The following is an 18,684-nucleotide window of genomic DNA, read 5'->3' on the forward strand; positions in this document are numbered from 1 at the left end:
TTAAGTATCTTTTGCAGGGCCGGACGAGTGGCCACAAAGTCTTTCAATTTCTGTTTGCTATGAAAGGTCTTTATTTCACCTTCATTCACAAATGAGAGCTTGGCAGGATATAATATTCTGGGCTGGCAATTTTTCTCTCTTAGCACCTGTGCTATGTCTCGCCATTCCCTCCTAGCCTGTAGTGTTTCTGATGAGAAGTCTGCTGTGAGTCTGATTGGAGATCCTCTGAGAGTAATCTGACGTTTCTCTCTTGCACATTTTAGGATCTTTTCTTTATGTTTCACTGTGGTAAGTTTAATTACCACGTGTCGTGGTGAGGATCTCTTTTGGTCATGTTTATTGGGGGTTCTATGAGCTTCCTGTACTAGGATATCTCTGTCCTTCTCCAAACCTGGAAAGTTCTTTGCTAGATTCTCACTAAAAAGGCCTTCTAATCCTTTCTCTCTCTCCATGCCTTCAGGAACTCCTAGAACTCGAATGTTGGTTTTTTTAATAGTATCCTGTAGATTCCCAACAATATTTTTTAGATTTCTAATTTCCTCTTCTTTTCTTTGGTTTGACTGTATGTTTTCCTGTGCTCTATTTCTAAGTCCGATATTCTCTCTTCTGCTTCACCCATTCTATTTTTAAGGCTTTCTAATGTGTTTGTCATTTGATCTATTGAGCTCTTCATTTCATTTTGATTTCTCTTCACTATCACACTTTCCTGTTCTACTAGTTTCTGAGTTTCATTTTGACTCTTCCTTAAAATTTCATTTTCACGAGAGAGATTTTCAATCTTGTCCATTAAGGATTTCTGTAGTTCAAGGATTTGCTTTTGAAAACTTCTAAATGTTCTTATCATAAATTTTTTGAAATCCGTATCTTGCATTTCTTCTATCTCATCATCTTCATAATCTTGGCTTGGGGTGTTTTGCTTATTTGGAGGCATCATAGTGTCATCGTTGATCTTGTTCCCTCGATTTCTGTGTTTGTTACTCGGCATAGTTAATTCTTCTTGTGTCACTGTGAGTTTTTTTTTTTATTTTTTTATTTTTATTTTTTTTATACTGTGTCCGTGTTAAGTGGACTGCCTGCTGTTGGAGGAGCCTTGGAGGCTTGAGATGGGTGCGGCCTGAGAGCTCTGCCTGGTTCTTCCTGGTTAAGGGTGTGCAAAGGTGACACCCTGAAGTTATGCGTGGTAAATCTCTCTCTTTTTATTTATTTATGTATTTTATTTATTCAGGGGGTAAGTAACACCGCACGGCACGGCTGTGCAGAATTGATGGTATTTCGCTTTCAGTCTTTGGCTTCTACCCGCAGAGTCCCAGAGTCCCTTTAGGCTCCTCTGGACTCCCACTGGGTTGCCTAGGCTACTGAATTGTAGTGACTCAGTTCCTTAGCTCTCCCCCATTGATATGTAAATCCAGAGAGGGGGCCTGCTCTTTGTCTCTTGGGAATTCTTCAAGCCTTGCAGCCTTGTAACCTTTGCAAGGTTAGGGGGAAGAGAAACCCCGAAGCTTTTTTTTCCTTCTTTCCGGTAGTGAGTTTGCTGCACTTTCCGGCCCCCCTCTAGATTCTGACCCCCGTTTCCCCACCAATGTCTCGGGTTATTGAGCTCACCTCCCCTTCCAGCGCCGATGTGTGGACTCGGAGCCCTGAGCGTCCCAAGTCTCCCCGCTGTTGTCTGTGTGGCATGCACTCCCCTTTGAGCACTGGCGTGCAGACCCTGGGGCTTCCGTGGCTGGGTCCCGCGGCTTGGCTTCCGCGCGGTGGACGACCTTGTTCTCCCAGTAGGTCCTCCGATTCACGGCCACTGGATCCAGAAGAGTTTTCCCTGCAGTATTTTCCTGGTTCTTTTTTCTGCGGCTACCGTAACTCCCCTTTTATTAAACTAAATTTTCCCGGACTATCGGTGCGCGCCCTCACTATTCCGCCATCTTCCCCTTTTTGTTTATTTTCGAGCAACAGGAGGCATGATTCTTGGCCATACCATTGTTGACCCCGTTTCCATGTGGTCTCCGTTCATGGCTGTGCCTGTCTTAGGTTGTCCGCCAGGGGATCTTACCCGTCATTGAGTAACCATCACTCAAAACGGGAAACCATAGGAGTGCTTGCTCAGATGGGGGTAGGAATGAGGAACAATGGTAACCGCATGCAGGCTGTGGGCCATTTGAGTGGCTGACCAGAGCTAGTGGGGGTATAAAACAGTAACAAATATGGCTATGGGCAGTTCCTCAGGGTAGGATGATAGGGCAGTAGCTTGACAATCGGTAGCAGGTGCATCCACTAACAAGGTGGACTCTGTCTTGTTCAGCCAGTTCTGGTTGACTATCAGTTGCAGGCTTGATGTTTCTGGCTGGTACCCAAATGGGCTATCCCACATTCTCTGGATAGACACAAGCATATCCTTGGCCCTTGGTCAGCAAAAGCCTTTCTATGGGTGTTGGAATCCAGGGCCTGAATTCCACATCTGCTGCTACATTTAGGGCAAACATGCAGGTGGGATGGGGTCTAGCAGCTGCTCTGAGAGCCTGGGGTACCTGGGAACTGCCACAAACATGGGGATCCTCACTGGGTGCAGATGGGATGACCTCACATGGGTTATTGCCTCAAGGTCGTCTAAGTTCATCCCATGGGTATCTGGGGGGTGTCTAACTAGGCATTGCTGCGTTGTCTGCTGACACGTCATTTTCACTGTCAGAGCGCTCTCTCCCTAAGTCATCAACTGATGTCTGTGAGACAGGGACCTGGAGTGACAGGCTCTCATCACTCACAGATTCATTATGTTTGGTCATCTGTGTGGGTTTCTGAGAGGGGGTATCTTTCCCATGTTTGAGTGCTTAAGAGCAGAACGGCACGCCAACTCTAGCCAAAGGAAAGACACGCACAGCACTGCTGCCATAACAAAACAAATTCCTAGCACCTCAGTGGTTGATGGCATTATGCAGGGGTTCCCTACGTTAGACAGACAGACAGTGGTGTATCAGGTCGTACGTTTGTCCTGTGCTTAGTGGGAGACTTCCTTGATTCGTTAGGTCAAGGCCATATGCTCACACGGTGTCTCCGGAGCGTCAACTCTCTCAAGGGAGGGTAGATGACTTGGTTCCAAATTCTGGGATGATCAGTCCCTTATGTGAATTCACCAGGTGAACTGAAAGTAAGAGGAGCTGAGAAGCGGCGTACGCTTCTGGGCGGTGTGTGCTTAACCTGAGGTCACTTAGACCGAGGACAAGGACAAGGAAAGGGGCGTAGGAGGGGGTTCTGTGCTCACCCTCACAGAACCGAACAGCACACAAAACACCGAGGGGCCTACTTGCCAAAATCAAGGGAGGACCTCACCGAGTCCGACACACTGTCTCTCTCTCAGTCACGTTGGTGCCAGATGTTGCTGTGGATTCATTCTGAGAGGAGGAGCGTGGTGGGGGCAAGAGGCACGGAGTCACCACACAGATCCCAGGAGTTGGGTGAAAGTGGGTGAGAGGCGAGCAGCCTGCAGACTTGTCTATTTCAGTTGGTACAACAGCTTATATAGTCGAAGCAGCCAATCCAGTCAAGGGGCGGTTTATGCCCTGACCAATCACAGCCTGTTGCCAGGCAGGCTCCATTGCCAGGTGGTTTCCCAGGGAGTTTCTGAAGCAATTCCTGAGTAACTGATGCTTTCTTGCCAGCAGCCATCTTGGCATGGCCTTCTCATTATACCACACGATCCCTTAAGGGTGCAGGGGCCCCGACATGTGGTGCCAGTGCCCCCCGAGCCATGAGGGTGCCAGCATCCCCAGCCCCATGAGTGTGCCTGAACTACCAACCCCATGAGGGTGGCTGCTGCCCCTGACCCTGTGAGGATGGCTGCCACCTGACCTGGTCAGGGTGGCTGTGGCCACCGACCCTGTGATGGTGCCCATGCCCCCTGACCTGTGAGGGTGCCTCTGTCCCCCGCCCCATGAGGTTGCCAGTGCCCGCCAACCCCTGTGGTGCCAATGTCCTCCATCCCCCATGAGGATTTCTGAGCCCACCCAATGGGGAGAGGTTGTCTACATGCCCCCCCCCACAGTGGCATCATGGCTACCCCCAGCCCTCCCCTACCCCAACCGCAGCCCACAGTTGGGCCTTCCTCAGTCTTCCTGGGCAGACAGAACTCCAGGAGGCTCCCGAGCTGTCTTTCAGAATCCCTCTCAGTGGCCCCTGAGGAGCGTCAGCCAAGGTAGGCACCTGCCACTCTACCTGCCTCAGGACCGCATCTGCCCCACTGCACCAGCCCCACACTGGGGGGGCGCCCCTGGGATCTCAGGGCCAGGCCCCTCCCTCTCCCTACTGCAGCTCCAGACTCCCTCTTTCCTGTTTCTGTCCTTGGGCCAGCTGGCTCTCTCCTCTCCCTTCCCAGCCAGCCTCGGGACTCAGTGTCGCTGCCCAGGGCCTCCGTGGCTGAGCCTGGGGGTTCTCGGGACAGGATCCACACCACTGGCAGAGAGGCCAGGGAGCTTGTGGTTGATGGTGTAGGGGCTGGGAACTTGGGGGGTGTTGTTGTGGAACAGCCAGAGGTCTTTGAACTTCCTCCTGGGCGTGCCACACCTGCCCCAATCTGAGTTGTGCTGCTGGGGGCAGGGGACAGGGAGTACTAAGCCCCCCAGCCTGGGAGCCCCAGCACAGGCCAGGGTGACAGGCTGGGGGTCACCTCGTCCCTTGGGTGTGCAGTTGAGAGTGGCTGGGGGTGAAGCCTTCGGTTGCTTGATGACCTCAAAGCCTGAGAATCCTCTGCACCCATCAGCCCAGGTGAGGCGGGGACACACAGCCTCCTGCCTCCCATCTGGGCATTGTCACACCTGCTACTGGCTGAAGGCAGGGTCCTCAGCCCCAGATGAAGCCCCGTAGCCAGGGCAGGTCAGCTATTCTGAGTTCCGCCCGGCCGGGCCGCAGAGTTGGCCTAGGGCCCCACCTACCACTCTTTGCTGGCCTCTGACTCTCCCTCTTCTGCTTTTCCCCAGCAGGGAGGGCCCAAACTCGCCTCCACGACCTGCAGCCCCCAGACCAGCCGAGGCTCCCTCTTAGATTTATGAGTCTGTGGCCCCCTGCCCGCCCTGCCTCCTCAGGGTCCCCTCAGAGGACTCCTGGGGTTTTTGAGTACCCGAGGGGCCTCCAGCACCCCCTCCAGCCATCTGTTTTAGCTGCACGCTCCTGGTTCAAGCAGGGTTCTTCCTCCTGTCTTTCTCCATCAGGCCTGCTGGCTGCCACGTGAGCCTCCCAGGCTAGTGCTGGCCCTGGCCAGTGGGTCCAAAGGCAGGGCCATCAGTGAGGAGGGAAGCCCGAGAGGGCCAGGCAGTGTCAGGACTGTGGCACTGCTGCCTGGGAGGTGAGTGAGAGGTGGCATGAGTGGCAGGGGAGGCCCTCTCCAGCCTCCACCTCGACTCCCCAGAAACTCTGGTCATCTACTCCAGCTCCTCCTCCCATCTTCCTTCCCCTTCCTGTCCATGGCCTTTTCCAGAAAGCTCACCCACATGCCCACCTGCTGCTGCTTCCCACCTCCGCCCTGCCCACCAGTGCCATGGCCTGGCTGCTCTTGCCTTACCACCTGTCTCCCTCCTCTCTCTCTGCTGTTCTCTCTGCTTTCTCTCCCACTGCCAGCCGATTGGGTCAGGCAAGGCCGTCCCATCCTGAGAGCCCCAGGCCCCCCTTTGACATCTAACCAGATCCTTTCTCTTCCTCGGAGACCTCCCTTTGCCAGTCTGTCCAGAGAGCTGTTCTGTGACTTGACAGTGGCCCCTCAGCCCCTAAGCCTCCCCTTCATCTGTGACTTTCTGTTGTCTGGTGAGCTCACACCTCCAGGCATGACCTTGGTGAAAATTTGTGCCCCTCTGCGGTCCTACTCCTGCCCTGTTCTATAAATATCTATAAATACTCATAAATACACACACACACACACACACACACGTGGCAGTGCCCCTGGGGTTGCAGTGTAAGGAGACCAGCCTGGAAGAGGCCTCTTCACCCCACTGAACGCTCAGCACAGCACAGAGGCTGCCCACTGCTGGCAGGCCCTGCTGCCCTGTGCAATGCCCACCCGCAGCAAAGTAAACCCTGGGCCCTGTGACAAAGCTGCTACACATGGGCCAAGCAGTATGGCTCTATCTCTTTATTTCAAGATAATAACAGGAGCCACATCACCATGGTGCCACAACCCTATCTCCGCCTCTTTCCTGGGCCATAGACTGTCAATAAATAAGTTTCCCAGCCCCAAATAATTATTATGACCTCCTCCTCATTTGCGAGCTCCAGCCTCAGCTATGATACAGGGGAGGCCCTACCCCCAGCATATACAAAATATACACAAGTACAATATGTACGTGGGGGTGGGGGTGGGGAGGCCCACTGGAGGCAGCCTCTTCCCCTCATCAGGCCTAGAGTTAGCCCCAATTGTCCTAGGGCCTGACAGAATGCTGCCTACTGCCCTGCCCCAAAGTGCCTCCAAAGAAAAGGGAGTCCCCTGAATGCCTGCCTAGCCTGCCTCGGCCCTGCCTGGCTGGTGTGCCTCTCTTAGTCAGGGGACAGGCGCCCCTGCATCGCCTGCCCCAGCCGACCCTTTGAGGGCTGTTGACCGTGCCTCCCAGCTGGCCTGCCTGGGGGCACAGGCATGGAGTGAAGAGCTGGACCACGCCTGGCCTACCATGAGCGCCACCTGTGGTAAGCACCCGGCCTCCCATTAGCCTCAGCTTGCCCAGGCCACCCTGCAATTCGGGACCGGGAGCCCAGAGAGGACCCTCATCCTATTGTGCCCTCCTTGCCCATATACCCTTACCCATGATGCCCTGGCCCAGAAGTGACCCTTACCCATGATGCCCCTGGCCTGGAAGTGACCCTTGCCCATGATGATGCCCCTGCCCCGGAAGTGACCCCTGCCCAGCGATGCCCTTGCCCGGGTGCCCCCGCCCAGCAATGACCCTCAATCAGATGCCCTCCTCGCCTGATGCCCTCATGTCCATGCCCTTCTGATGCCCCCATGTGATGTTCCTGGCCAGATTATGCCGGCCAGGCTGACACTTAGCCCCAAGAGGGGCGATGAAAACTGCCTGGCTGACTTGCCCAAGTGGTTGAGCATCCCCTGTTCTTGGCTGTTCTGGGGGCCACACGAATGCTGCCTGTGTTGGTCACGGCCTCTAAAGATGGAGCTGGAAATGAGGAGGCCCCAGGAGCCCCCGGGGTCCTCCAGAGAGGCAGCCTAAAGAGGCCTTTCTCTCCCCATCAGGGGTTCTGGCTAAGGAGGGAAGGGAACTGGGAAGGAACGGCAGGGGATAGAGTGGCTAGCAGGGGTGGAGTGGCAAGGATGGGGTTGGGGCTCTCCGGGCTGACGGCATCTGGTGTTTAGACGATAATTTCGTCATGCTCGTCAGCCCAGTAGAAGAAGGGGATGCAGTGGTTGGTGCCCAAGCCTGGGCAGTCCCGGGGGTTCTGCATCTCCTGTGGCTGCTTCCTGAGCTGCTGCACAGTAGGGTGCTGCTTGTGTAGTGCCTTCTTCTCAGAGTGCAGCTGTTTGTAGGCGGCCACGTGCTGCTGCAGGTGGAACAGGCACTGGTCGCGCTGTTGGTGCAGACCCTGAGCCTTCTGGCTCTTCAGCTCCATCTGCGGAAGACCAAGGTGGGTGGGGGGAGCATGAGGGCAGGTGGTGGCTTGCTAACTGATTCCACTGGTTGCAGGGGAGTGGCACAGAGCCCTGCGTCTCCTGCACCCAGCCTCACACCTCATCCCCTTCTTTCCCATCACTTTAACTTGAGGCCACACACGAGAGGGAAGGCATCATCTTTAGGGGAACACTTGTGCCTAATACTTTACATGCACAATCTCAGCTCATCCTCAACACCTGTGTAAGGAAAAAATGCTAAGTTCCTTTGTCAGGAATCTGAGGCTTAGCAAAGGGTAGCTAAGGTGGGTGAAACGCCTCTCGTGGGACAATGATGTCCAGGCCTGGGAGGATCCCGGGGCTACCAGCCCTAAGAGAGGCAGGACAGTCGATATGGAGGTCACCTGTCACTCCAGACTGGAGCGGCCTCCCTCCTGGGCCTAGCACTGCCCTCCCCAGAGACTTGTCCCCATGGCCCAGTCCTTCACAGTCAGGCTGAGCATTACCGTTTCCTTCAGCTCCCCCAGCTTCTCCTGCAGCTGGCCGAGTTCCCTGGCCAGCTCGTTCTTGATGTGCTGCTCTGACTGCAGCGAGAGGGTGAGCCGCATGTTGTCATTGCTCTGCACAGAGAGAAGCAATCCGTTGCCACCCAAAGCGGCTGCATCCGGATCCCAGCACCAGGTGTCCACCTCCCACAGTGCCGGGAGGGCTGGAAACTCAGCCCCTCTCCTCCGACAGACATTTGAGCAGGGTCCTGGCTCACAGGGCACCTGCCTAGGTCATCACCGTCCCCTTTGGTGGGGGGGAGTGAAGGCCCAGAGGGAAGTGTTTTGTGCCAGAGGCCTTGCCCAGGGAGGCCGAACGCACCAGTCTCACGAAGCCATCCTGCAGCTCGGCCAGCTGCTCCTTGAGCTCCCGGTTCTGCAGGAGCACGCGGCTGATGGTCACGCGGTCGCTCTGCTTGCGCTCCTCGGCCTGGCTGCCCCACAGCTCCACCTCCCGCTCCAGCTGCAGCAGCCGCTGTTCCTGCTGCTGGTTCAGGCGACTCAGGCCTGCGTTGTCCTGCACCTGGGCCTGCAGCTGTCCCGCCAGGCTCTCCAGCTCCTTCTGCAGCTGCTCAGCCTGTACCTGCAGCTGCTGTTCCGCCTCCGACGGCCCCGTGGGGGAAGCTGGGGACTCTGGGGTGGGAGGCTCAGCTGAGAAAGGAAGCAGCCATCAGGGGCCCTGGCCTCTGGGTTTTCAAAAAGCTCCTGTCTTGGTCCTTAGCTCCTCAGGCCAACTCTTGCCCCCACCCCGGTGCTGGCTTCTTGGCTAACAACTTTCCATATTCAGATGGTCATTACCCTTCCAAGCCAGGACACAGAGTGCTTGACAGTGCATGGTGGACAGTGGGTACGCCACCCCTATTTACAGATGAGGTCACCTATGCTGAAAGAGATAACAAGACTTGCCATCCACCGGCACAGACCTGCTTCCCTCTGCCACAACACCCCTCGCCGGGGCACCCGACACCCATCCGGCTCCCAGGCCACCTCTGCCCCTGCTTACCCATCTGGCTCTTGAGCTCGACCACGGTGGTCTCCAGCTCCCGCACCTGACTCAGGCTGCACTCCTTCTCCTCCCTCAGTGTGCAGAGCTGCCCAGAGCACAGGGAAAAGAGCCATGAGCAGGGGCCACTGCCTCCCTCTGCACCGACGCTGCCCCCAAAACCCAAACACGCAGCCACCTCTGGCTGCAGGCCACAGCAGGTGCACTTGCTGTACTGTGCAACTTAGGAAGCAGCAGGGGACAGCCTCCTGGGATCCTGACACCCTACACAGGAGGTCTGGATTGAGTTTCAATCTCCTGGTTTCAGCCCTGGCTGTTGAAGGCATTTGGAAAATGAACTAGTGGATGGCAGATCTCCCTCCATCTCTGTCTGCCTGCCTCTGCCTTTCCAACGGAAACTGAGATGCTTAAATACACATTTTTGAAAAGCTGTATCACTGAGATTCTGATTGTGTAGGTCCAGGCAGGGACTCTCTCTGCAGAATTCTAGCAATTTCTGGAGGATTCTAGGGCAGGACCAGAATAAGGATTCAGAATTTCCATCTCTTGGCTGGGGGCCTCCCTGACAGTCCCTGGGGATGGTGGCCCCCGCGGGCTAGGGCTGGGGCTTCGTGGGCTGCAGCCTCTTACTTGTTGCAGCAGCAGCTCAGACATTTCCAGCTTCTTCTGCAGCTCCTCCGTGCCCAGCTGCAGGGTCTTCTTTTCGGTCACGAGGACTCGAAGCCTCTCTTGGAGCTCAGAGTTCTGCTGCTTCAGGTCCTCATTGTTTTTGCTGTGGTGAGAGGAATGAGCAAACAGAGTGGACCACTTTGGTGACCAACCCACCTTCTTGCTGCACCTGCCAAGAACCTTGGTGTTGGAGGGGTCCCCAACAATCAGGTCACTCCCGTGGCAGGCCAGAGAGAGGACCTAAGCTGCCTGAGGCCATCGCATGAGCTGGTGGCACAGCTGGGACCAGAGCTTGGCTCTGCACATGTCCCAGCCTGTACAGCCACTTCCTCCTCATGCTCCCCGGCACCCCTCCCCTCGTCACCTGTACTAAGGTCCCCCAAACTCCTCCCGCCACCTTCCCCGTCTTACTTGTTCTTGTATAACAGCAGTTTCAGAGCATCTCGCTCTTTGGTCAACTCCTTGGTGTGCTGCAAACACAGAAAAGCTACATCAGTTCTCAGGGACCCTGGATGGGGAGGGGGTGGGGTGCAGACCCAGCAACCGTGCCATGAGCAGACACAGAAATCACATTACTTTTTCTGCTTGCTCCATAGTTTCTTGGTTCTGTCGTTTCTGTGGGGAGAGTCAAAGAAGGGAAGGTGACTAAGGATGTCCCCTCTACTCCACTCCCAAAGCAAGAGGGGGTGGGCAGGGGGCCAGGGCGGGATTGGCATGTTCTCAGACCCTATGGGCACAGGACCTGTCCCGAGGCTCCCAAGGAAAGAGCATGTGGGTCTTTGCTGGTTTTTGCTCACAGCTATGGAACCGCGTCTGAATCGGGATTCTTCTTAGGGGACAGTAAGGTGAGCCTCCAGAAACGGAATGTGAGAAAAGACGGGCCTTCCACTAGGTTTGGATTTACAGGGGTGTGCGCATCGTTCGACAGCTCAGCACGTGTTACATAGGGGTTGGGGCTGCTCTTAACAGCAGGGACACAGGAATGAAAAGCACAGGTAAGATCCCTTCTCTCCCTAAGGTTGACGTCCCAGGGAGCCTGGAAATCTTGGATTCTTAGAGCTAAAAGAGACCTTTGACAACTGCCATTTCAACCTCCTTGGGAAACTCAAGCCCAGGGTGGAGAGGCGCTTGTCCAAACTCAAAGCTCAAGTCAGGGCCTGAGTCAGGGCAGGGACATGAGGCTCGTGGCCAGCGCTGAACGAGAGGCCACAATCCCAGGGCCAATGTGGCCAGGGTGGAAGCAGGGGTGTCTGGAGAAGAGAGGAGGCAGAGAGGGCAGTGACAGGACGAGAGCCATGCTGCATGCTCCATGCTCTGGGGTCCCTCCAGCTGAGACCTGGCCCACCCAGCACCCCACTCTCCCTCTGCACCAAGGGGCCCCCAGTCCCTTTCTTCAGAGCCCATGGGGAAACGGAAGTCCAGGGTGGGCAGCATGGAATCAGGGGACCCCACTGGGCTCTTACCAATTCCTCTATGGTGTTACTGAGATGTTTGTTTGTTAGATAGCTGGAGTCCAGGGCTACTGCCAGCTCTTGGTACCGGCTCTGAGGCGCATGCAGAGAGGAGGAGTTGCAGGAGGGTTGGGGGAGAGGTAGAGAGAGCAGTCATTAGGGCTGGTGGGGGGCACGGGCTATCTCAGCTGGCAGTGGGGCACTCAGCCCCCGCTGTGGGAGAAGGGGGGGGCTGGCCCTGCAGAGCCACTCACCTCCAGATCCTTCATGTAGGAAGATGTGAGGCCCTCTCCACCGATGTAGGACGTTGACTAGAAGAGACAAGAGCTCCCATGGAGATGCTATGTCCTCCACCGCCAAGTCCCTACCCTCAGACTACCTCTCCACCCCACCTCCACCTGGCAACTCCTCTGCCCAGCCTGCCCTCTTCCTCTCATCACCCTCTATGCCTACCCTCAGACTACCTCCCCCCCCAACCTGGCAACTCCTCTGCCCAGCCTGGCCTCTTCCTCTCATTGCCCTCTATGCCAGCTTCTCCTGGGTCTCATCACCATCCCCCTCCCTTCCCAAGTGATGCTCTCCCTATGCTTCCTGCGCTGAGATACATTGTCACCGTTCCGTTCGCATGGCCATGTCCTTCATCTGTATGGCTTCCAAGAAGAAGCCATCACCCAGCCTGCCCAACACGGCCCAGCAGGTCAGTCTATTCCAGGATCTCCCCATCTCTCAGGAATCCCAGCCTCCATTTCTGTCCTTTCCTCTCTCTCCTCCCTTCCTGAGTCCCAGTGTCTGGGGTACCTCGGAGACAAGACCATTGAGCTGCTGAGCAGGTTGACGCAGGCTCTCCGTGGAGGACAATGTCCTAGGGACAGACACACAGAGGTTAGGGGTGCAGGGGCTTGATGCAAAAGAGGTCCTTGGGCCGTGGCCTGCCCTCACTCCCATGGCTTAGGGACTGCTGCCCGCACAGGAAGACACTCACTTGGTCTCATCTATGAGGACAGGGCCATAGTCAGCATCATGGATCTGAGGGAGAAGAAAGAAACAGTGATCACCTGATTTCCAGTAAGAACCACCCAGGGGTGGCAGGAGCCCAGCTCCTTCCAGCAACCTGCCACTGCCACAAGCTCAAGAGAAAGCCCCGTCTTGGCCTCCCCCACCCCAGTGCCGGGAAGGGTGCCTGGCACTGGGAACCAAGCTGCGGGAAGAAAGGAGAAGAGAAGGCACAGCAGGCGCAGTCCTCTGGGAAGGGAGATGGTGCAAGCATACGGGGGTAGCAGGCACAAGGACAGAGGCACAAACCTGAGTTGGTGCCATGCTAGTTAGACTAGCGCCAGGGGACACTACACCGCCAGGTAACACGGTGGCATCAGCAGAGGGTGGTGCAGGAGCAGCGCGGTCTTTGGGCGCCTGTCAGGGAACAGAGCAGGGGGTTAGGGGGCCGTGCAGGAGAGGAGGTGCCTTGCTGCCAGGGACACAAGGGCGCAGGGCAGGTTGGAAGATGTTGTAGCAGTCAGCGTGACAGTCACACATGCTGGGAACCACAGGGGTTGTGGGAATGGCTTGCCCAGGCTTGGGGACACGTGGCATCTTTTCAGGTGGCCAAAGCTCAAAGGAAGGGGGGGCTACGACCTCCGTGGACACGAGGCCCTGGTTCTCCCTGGACCTCAGCAAGGGCTCTAACCTCCGGCAGCCACAGCAGGCAGAAGGAACGGGCACCAAAATCAGGGAGCACGGCAGTGTTCTTCTAGAAAGCCAGTGACCCTAACTCTAGGCCCCTGCTGGGCTGAGGCCACTGGTGGTGACGGGAATCCCTCCAGGTAGCTGTCTGCTGCTGCCCTCTCCTGCTCTCCGCCCTTTCTCCCTGCCCTCCTCTCTGCCTCAACCATCAGCTGCATTTCTCTGATTCAGGCCTTTCCAAGGAGAAATGTTGCCCAAGAATCCCCTCCCTGCTTTCTGGAGATAAAATCAACCACAGCCGCCTCATGGGCATACCTCTCAGCCCAATCTCGCAGCTCCAGAAACACCTACTCTACCAAAAGAAGCCAGGAAATCACAGGTAAGACATCTGCTCTTTGACTTGGCACATGGAGGTCATGGCGCCTCATTGCCAGAAAAACTGCTAGGGAACAATGTGGGGATCTAGCACTTGGAGCCATGGAAAAGCCTCTCCTTCTCCCGCAGCGGGACCCCCTCCCTCGGCCAGCCCCATCCAGCTTCTCCCCAGGCTCAGGCCTAACTCTCGGTCCAAGCATCTGGCTCTAGAGACCACCTCATGTCAGCAGGCCAGACGGCCGCACACAGCCAAGATGGCTGAACAAGTGACAGCAGCCAGAGGAGCTGAGTGGAGGCAGGGAGTTGCTGCCTGCTCTCTGGACCCTTCAGCCCTGGCCTCTGAAAACCCTAATCGGCTGCCTCCTTAGAGTCCAGGCTGCAAAGCCTACAGATGAGGATGAGGCGTGCTGAGTCTGCAGTTGTACCGTGACCATGGCCTGGAACCCACCGCCCACAGAGATTGTTGTCCTCAAAACCCACTGTTGCCTTGACAACGTCTGTGACTGCATCTATCAGGTAAAAGCAGCGGGCCAGGCATGAGACTTTAGAGAGGCTGCACTCCCAGCCATGGACCCAGGCTCCAGGTCCCTCTTAGCATCTTAGTTTCCACTGAGCTCTATTTTAGACACAGAAACAACAGGGGAGTGGGGAGAGCACTTCTCTGAGCAGTTTCCTTGACTTGTTAGGTTTATTTTATTTATTGGAAAGGCAGAGTGACAAAGAGAAAGGGAACTCAGAGAGAATCTTCCATCCATTGGTTCACTCCTCAAACGGGCACCATGGGCCAGACTGGGCCAGGCCAAGCCAAAGCCCAAGAGTCAGAAACACCAATCAGATCTCCCACGTGGGTGCAGGGGCCCAAGCACTTGGGCTACCTTGTGCTGCTTTCTCAGGCACATTAGCAGGGAAGTGGATCAGAAATGGAGCAGCTGGGACTCAAGCACTCATATGGATGCCAGTATCATAGGAAGTAGCTCAACCCACTGTGCCACAACACCAGCTCCTCTGAGCAATTTTAAATATAGGTACCGTGGCCAGTGCTGTAGTTTAGCAGGTAAAGCCACCTCCTGTAGTGCCAGCATCCCATATGGGCACCAGTTCAAATCTCGGCTGCTCCTCTTCTGATCCAGCTCTCTGCTATAGACTGTGAAGGGAGCAGATGGCGGCCCAGGTCCTTGGGCCCCTGAACCCATGTGGGAGACCTGGAGGAAGCTCCAGGCTCCTGGCTTCCGATCAGCCTAGCTCCGGCCGGCACAGCCCTTTGGAGAGTGGACAGCGGATGGAACACTTCTCTCTCTCTCTCTCTCTCTCTCTCTCTCTCTCCTTCTCTGTAACTCTGCTTTTCAAATACATAAATAAGTAAATAAAAATTGAATCTATGTATCATGATTATTTCTTGAACAACCAATTCACAATTCTAAGTCTTAAGGTGGGAGCTTAGCCTAGGTGTCAGGATACCAGATGAGAAGGCTACACCTCACTTCAGAGTGCCCGAGCCTGATGCCTAGCTCCAGCCCTAACTCCAGCTTCCTGCTCATGCCAACCTAGGGAGACACGGTGATGGCTCAAGTACACTGAGCTCCTAGAAGTCATATACACAGCTGTCAGGACTTCTCCGTGTCTGGGCCCTGCCCAGACTATGCCACTTGGTGTCTCCTCTGAGGCCATAGAGTGAGTCACGGCCCCTGGCCAGACCTAACTGGGTGGGAGTAGCCATGATGGTTGACCAGCCACCTGTCCCTTTCCCCAGGCCCATCTCTGGATCAGCCCTGCTACACTGGCTTGGCTGAAGGCCCTGGGGCAGTTAGACAGGAAGTGCCAACATCATCTGCAGGTTATGACCTACCTAGCCCCATGTGCCTGTGCCCTGCCCCTCCCCCAACCCAGGCTCCCTGCAGCCCTGCAAGGTGTTCTACGACCTCACGATGCTGCCTATGACCTCATTGCTCCCTCTGCCTCCCCCACTCACCACGTGGATGAATATTACCCACTTGTAATCTTCACACTGGCCTCAAATGCCACCTCCTCAAGCTGCAAGTCCATTCGGAACCCACCTCCCTCACCTAGCCACGCAGCTGGCCTATTGCCGCCTTTCCCCTGCCCCTCTCAGAGGACTCTGTCACCCCCACGGTGTCTCCTGTCTTGTTCTTCTACTTCCACCACTGTGCAGCCAATGCCTTTGCCATCCACAGGCCCAGTGAATACGGTTGAGCGTCCCATCTGATTTGTCAAAGAGATGAGGGGCAGGCAGAGTGTCCTAGCACTGGTCTGTCTGGGTAGCCTCACATCCTTGCCGGTTAGTTCCTCTGAAAAGCTGACCTCCATCCTTGCGATTATAAAGCCAATTCATTTTCTCTTAATTCTACCTTCTCACTCTCAAACCAAAATGGAATTCATCAAGTTGAAAAATCACTCACTTCCATCTGGTCTACTTGCCCAGAGGGCAAAATGTAACAGCGTTTGTATTTTTTCAAATCTCTCCTGGTCTGACCGCACCGGGCATTCAAAGCCCAAAACCCCACAGACCTGCTCTGAAAGTTATTCCCAAATTACCGAATCTTTGAGGTGTGCCTTACCCTCTCCAAGATGATAAAAGACACGAGGGAAGGGAAAAAATGCAATTAACCAAGCAGGGGAGGAAGCAGACATAAGCAGGCCGAGGGTTAATGGCAGCAACATAAAACAAGCCGGGGCAGAGGCTCCCCCAAAACGAGACAAGCCTCAGGGACATGCACACCTGCGAGGCAGCAAGCCAGAGAGGGGGTCTCGGCACTGCCTCCCCTTCCACTTGTCCTATGGGGCAGCGCTACCCCATCGGAACGGTTAAGGTCAGACACCAGCACCTTCAGTATGGCCTGCATCTAGAGGCGGTGAAAAGGGGAAAACAAGGGCAGGGGAAGACACAGAGATGTGGCTTAGAGAGAGGCGAGGATGTCGGGGAAGGAAGAGGTGGAGTCAGGAAACGGAGGCTGAGGAAGAGCAGAGATCCACACCGTGGCCCCCCAGGCCATCCTCTCGGACTGGCCATTGCTGCCTCGCCAGAAAGAGGGAAAAATCCCCAGGCCCCAGAGTCACATGAAGCGCAGTCACTGACCAGCCCGGCTCTCAGACCCTCCCCCAGACACGACCCCCACTCTCCATGTTAAAACCAGACTTCTGCAGAAGGGTTCTCTTGAACAAGGGAGGCTACAGCTCAACAATTAGAAGACACTGTTCCAATCCAATAATATCTGACAGCCTGAAACTGAAGCCCAGGGGAGGCTGTGACTTTTCTGAGGTCACCCAGAGCCAAGGCCGAATCCCAGTGCCTGGGGCTTCCTAAGGGGACAGCCCGATGGCTGAGCTGCTCTCGCTGACCTGGCTTTTCCTGAGGCCAGGGATGAGGAAGTCGCAAATACCAGCGACTATGAATGTTACAAGACCCTGTATTCTGGATTAATATGAGAACAGCAAAAACTCTCAAACTTTGTGAGTAAAACATCAGCCCTATCTGTTTCACAGATGTGGAGAGAGAGGCCCAGAAAGCTTGAACAATTTGCCTTACATCATATCCCTAGCAGAGGGAAAGGGAGCATTCAAACCCAGAGTCCTTGACCAGTATCTAACACTCCCTTCCACCATCTTCCACTGTCCTCTGGATCCCCAACCCCCCACCCCCCATTGCCCCTTAGCCCCCGAGCCCCCAGCAGCCTGGCCAGCCAAGACTCACATCCTCAGTTGAGTGACAACCCCGAGAAGTGGTTGTCTCAGGGCTACTGCCGTTTTTCAGGTTTTTCTTCTTTTTTCCTCCTGCAGGACCACCAGGCCTATTCTTCCGCTGATACTCTCTTAACTGTGGAAAGGAAAAGCAGTTGATTCTCTGGAATGCCCTAAGCCCCTGCGGTCACATCCTACTTCACAGTGTTCACAAGAACTCTCATGTCCACCACTGACTTCATGCCACTGACAACCCTTCAAGGGGCTGGAACGATCAGTTAACGTCTGAAGAACTGACAACATGGCTTCAATAAAAGGGAATGATGGGATTTAAAATCAGCTTCCAACTCTCACTTCTGGGGTTCTGCCAAGAATCAGCAGCTGCTGGGAGCAAAACCAGAGGTAGAGGTAGAAGGTTAAACATTATGGGGTCAGGAATTGTACTTTGTGTGGTTTGGAAACAAGACATTGGGTCCTTTCTTCCATATCAGAACCTCACAGAACTTCGAGGGGCACCCGAGGAACCCTGGACACCGAGGAGAAAGAGTAGAACCCAGGCATTATTCCAGCCAAGGGCCCATTATGATGTCTTGACAGGTTCCGTCCCAAGCCACAGGACGGCCTCACCAAGCTGCTCCCTCGCTCCTCTGTGGCAGTGCCCTCACCCAGCTTCAAAAACTCCCCTGGGGAGGGTTCAGGCTATAAAGTTTAGTCTCCCAAGGTCTGTTCCACAGACGGTCACACAGCTGTCACTCCAGAGAGCCTGAGTGTGGGGCACTCTGCTCCCAGGGTCAGGGAAATTGAATGTGAGCCTGAGAACTCGCACACCCCCCAAAGTCTCTGGAGAGTAGAAACCTGGGGGAAAACCAAACCAGTTTTCCTGCGGTCACCCAGAAACACTGCCCACACTTCCAGCTCCCCGGGAACGGGACACATCTCACTGTCAGTGTCCGAGCTGAGGAAGGGGGTCCCCAAGTCCCCAGTCCCCTTGTAGGCAGAAGCAGAAAGGGGGTGAGGACTTAGGGGACTGGGCCGGGAGATCAAAGCCCGAGCTGGAGGTAATGCCAGTCCCAGGGGGATCTGATCTCACTACATCCCACTCTGCCCTACCCACGCTCTGCGCAGGGGGAGGTGGGGCACAGGGTAGGGACCCGAGTCCTTGGAGACTGAGCCCACAGACCCCAAGGAGGTCCGGCTTCTGGAGGCCGGAGGTGAGGTCTGAGGCTGGGCCGAGGAGCCCCAGGAGCCAATGGCCCAAAGTCACCCAGGGGCGACAAGCCAGGGCGGGGGCTGGGTGCTGAGGGGGTGGTGCTGGCTGAGAGGACTTGGGTGGGGGAAGCCAAGGGGCGCTCGGGCTCGACCCGAGTGTCTGAGGAGCCGCACAGACCCCGCCACGGACCGACAATCAGACGGGCAGTGGGCTGGGCCGGGGGGCGCGACCCGATGTTTTACCTTTTTCTTGGCCGCAGCCAGTTTGCTCTGTCGAGTTTCCTCCGACATCGCGGGGCGGGGAGGGGTCGGGGGGAGGGGGGGCCACATCACCACGATCCCGGCAACCAATGCGAATTGCTCCCGGCAGCTACCGCGCAGATGTGTGACTGAGCCAGGAGACGCAGGTTCAGGGCAGAACTAGGCGGGGCTGGGTGGGCGTGGTCGCCACACTTCAAGCCCATT

General features: G+C 55.7%; 1 protein-coding gene across 1 annotated transcript; it reads right to left on the bottom strand.

The window, feature by feature from the left end:
• Positions 1 to 6,093: 6,093 nt before the first annotated feature.
• On the bottom strand, positions 6,094 to 18,620 carry LOC127485345 (golgin subfamily A member 2-like). The gene is made up of 14 exons (XM_070053441.1): positions 18,463 to 18,620; positions 17,024 to 17,146; positions 12,562 to 12,669; positions 12,242 to 12,285; positions 12,058 to 12,121; positions 11,514 to 11,570; positions 11,272 to 11,352; positions 10,385 to 10,423; positions 10,220 to 10,278; positions 9,770 to 9,911; positions 9,140 to 9,227; positions 8,459 to 8,787; positions 8,098 to 8,211; positions 6,094 to 7,593 (listed from the first exon to the last, which is right to left on the bottom strand). Exons 1-14 carry the CDS (start codon positions 18,547 to 18,549, stop codon positions 7,336 to 7,338), a joined length of 1,593 nt encoding a protein of 530 aa, XP_069909542.1. The 5' UTR covers positions 18,550 to 18,620; the 3' UTR covers positions 6,094 to 7,335.
• Positions 18,621 to 18,684: the final 64 nt, after the last annotated feature.

The sequence above is a fragment of the Oryctolagus cuniculus genome, chromosome 12, assembly GCF_964237555.1.
Source record: "Oryctolagus cuniculus chromosome 12, mOryCun1.1, whole genome shotgun sequence".
Lineage (NCBI taxonomy): Eukaryota > Metazoa > Chordata > Mammalia > Lagomorpha > Leporidae > Oryctolagus > Oryctolagus cuniculus.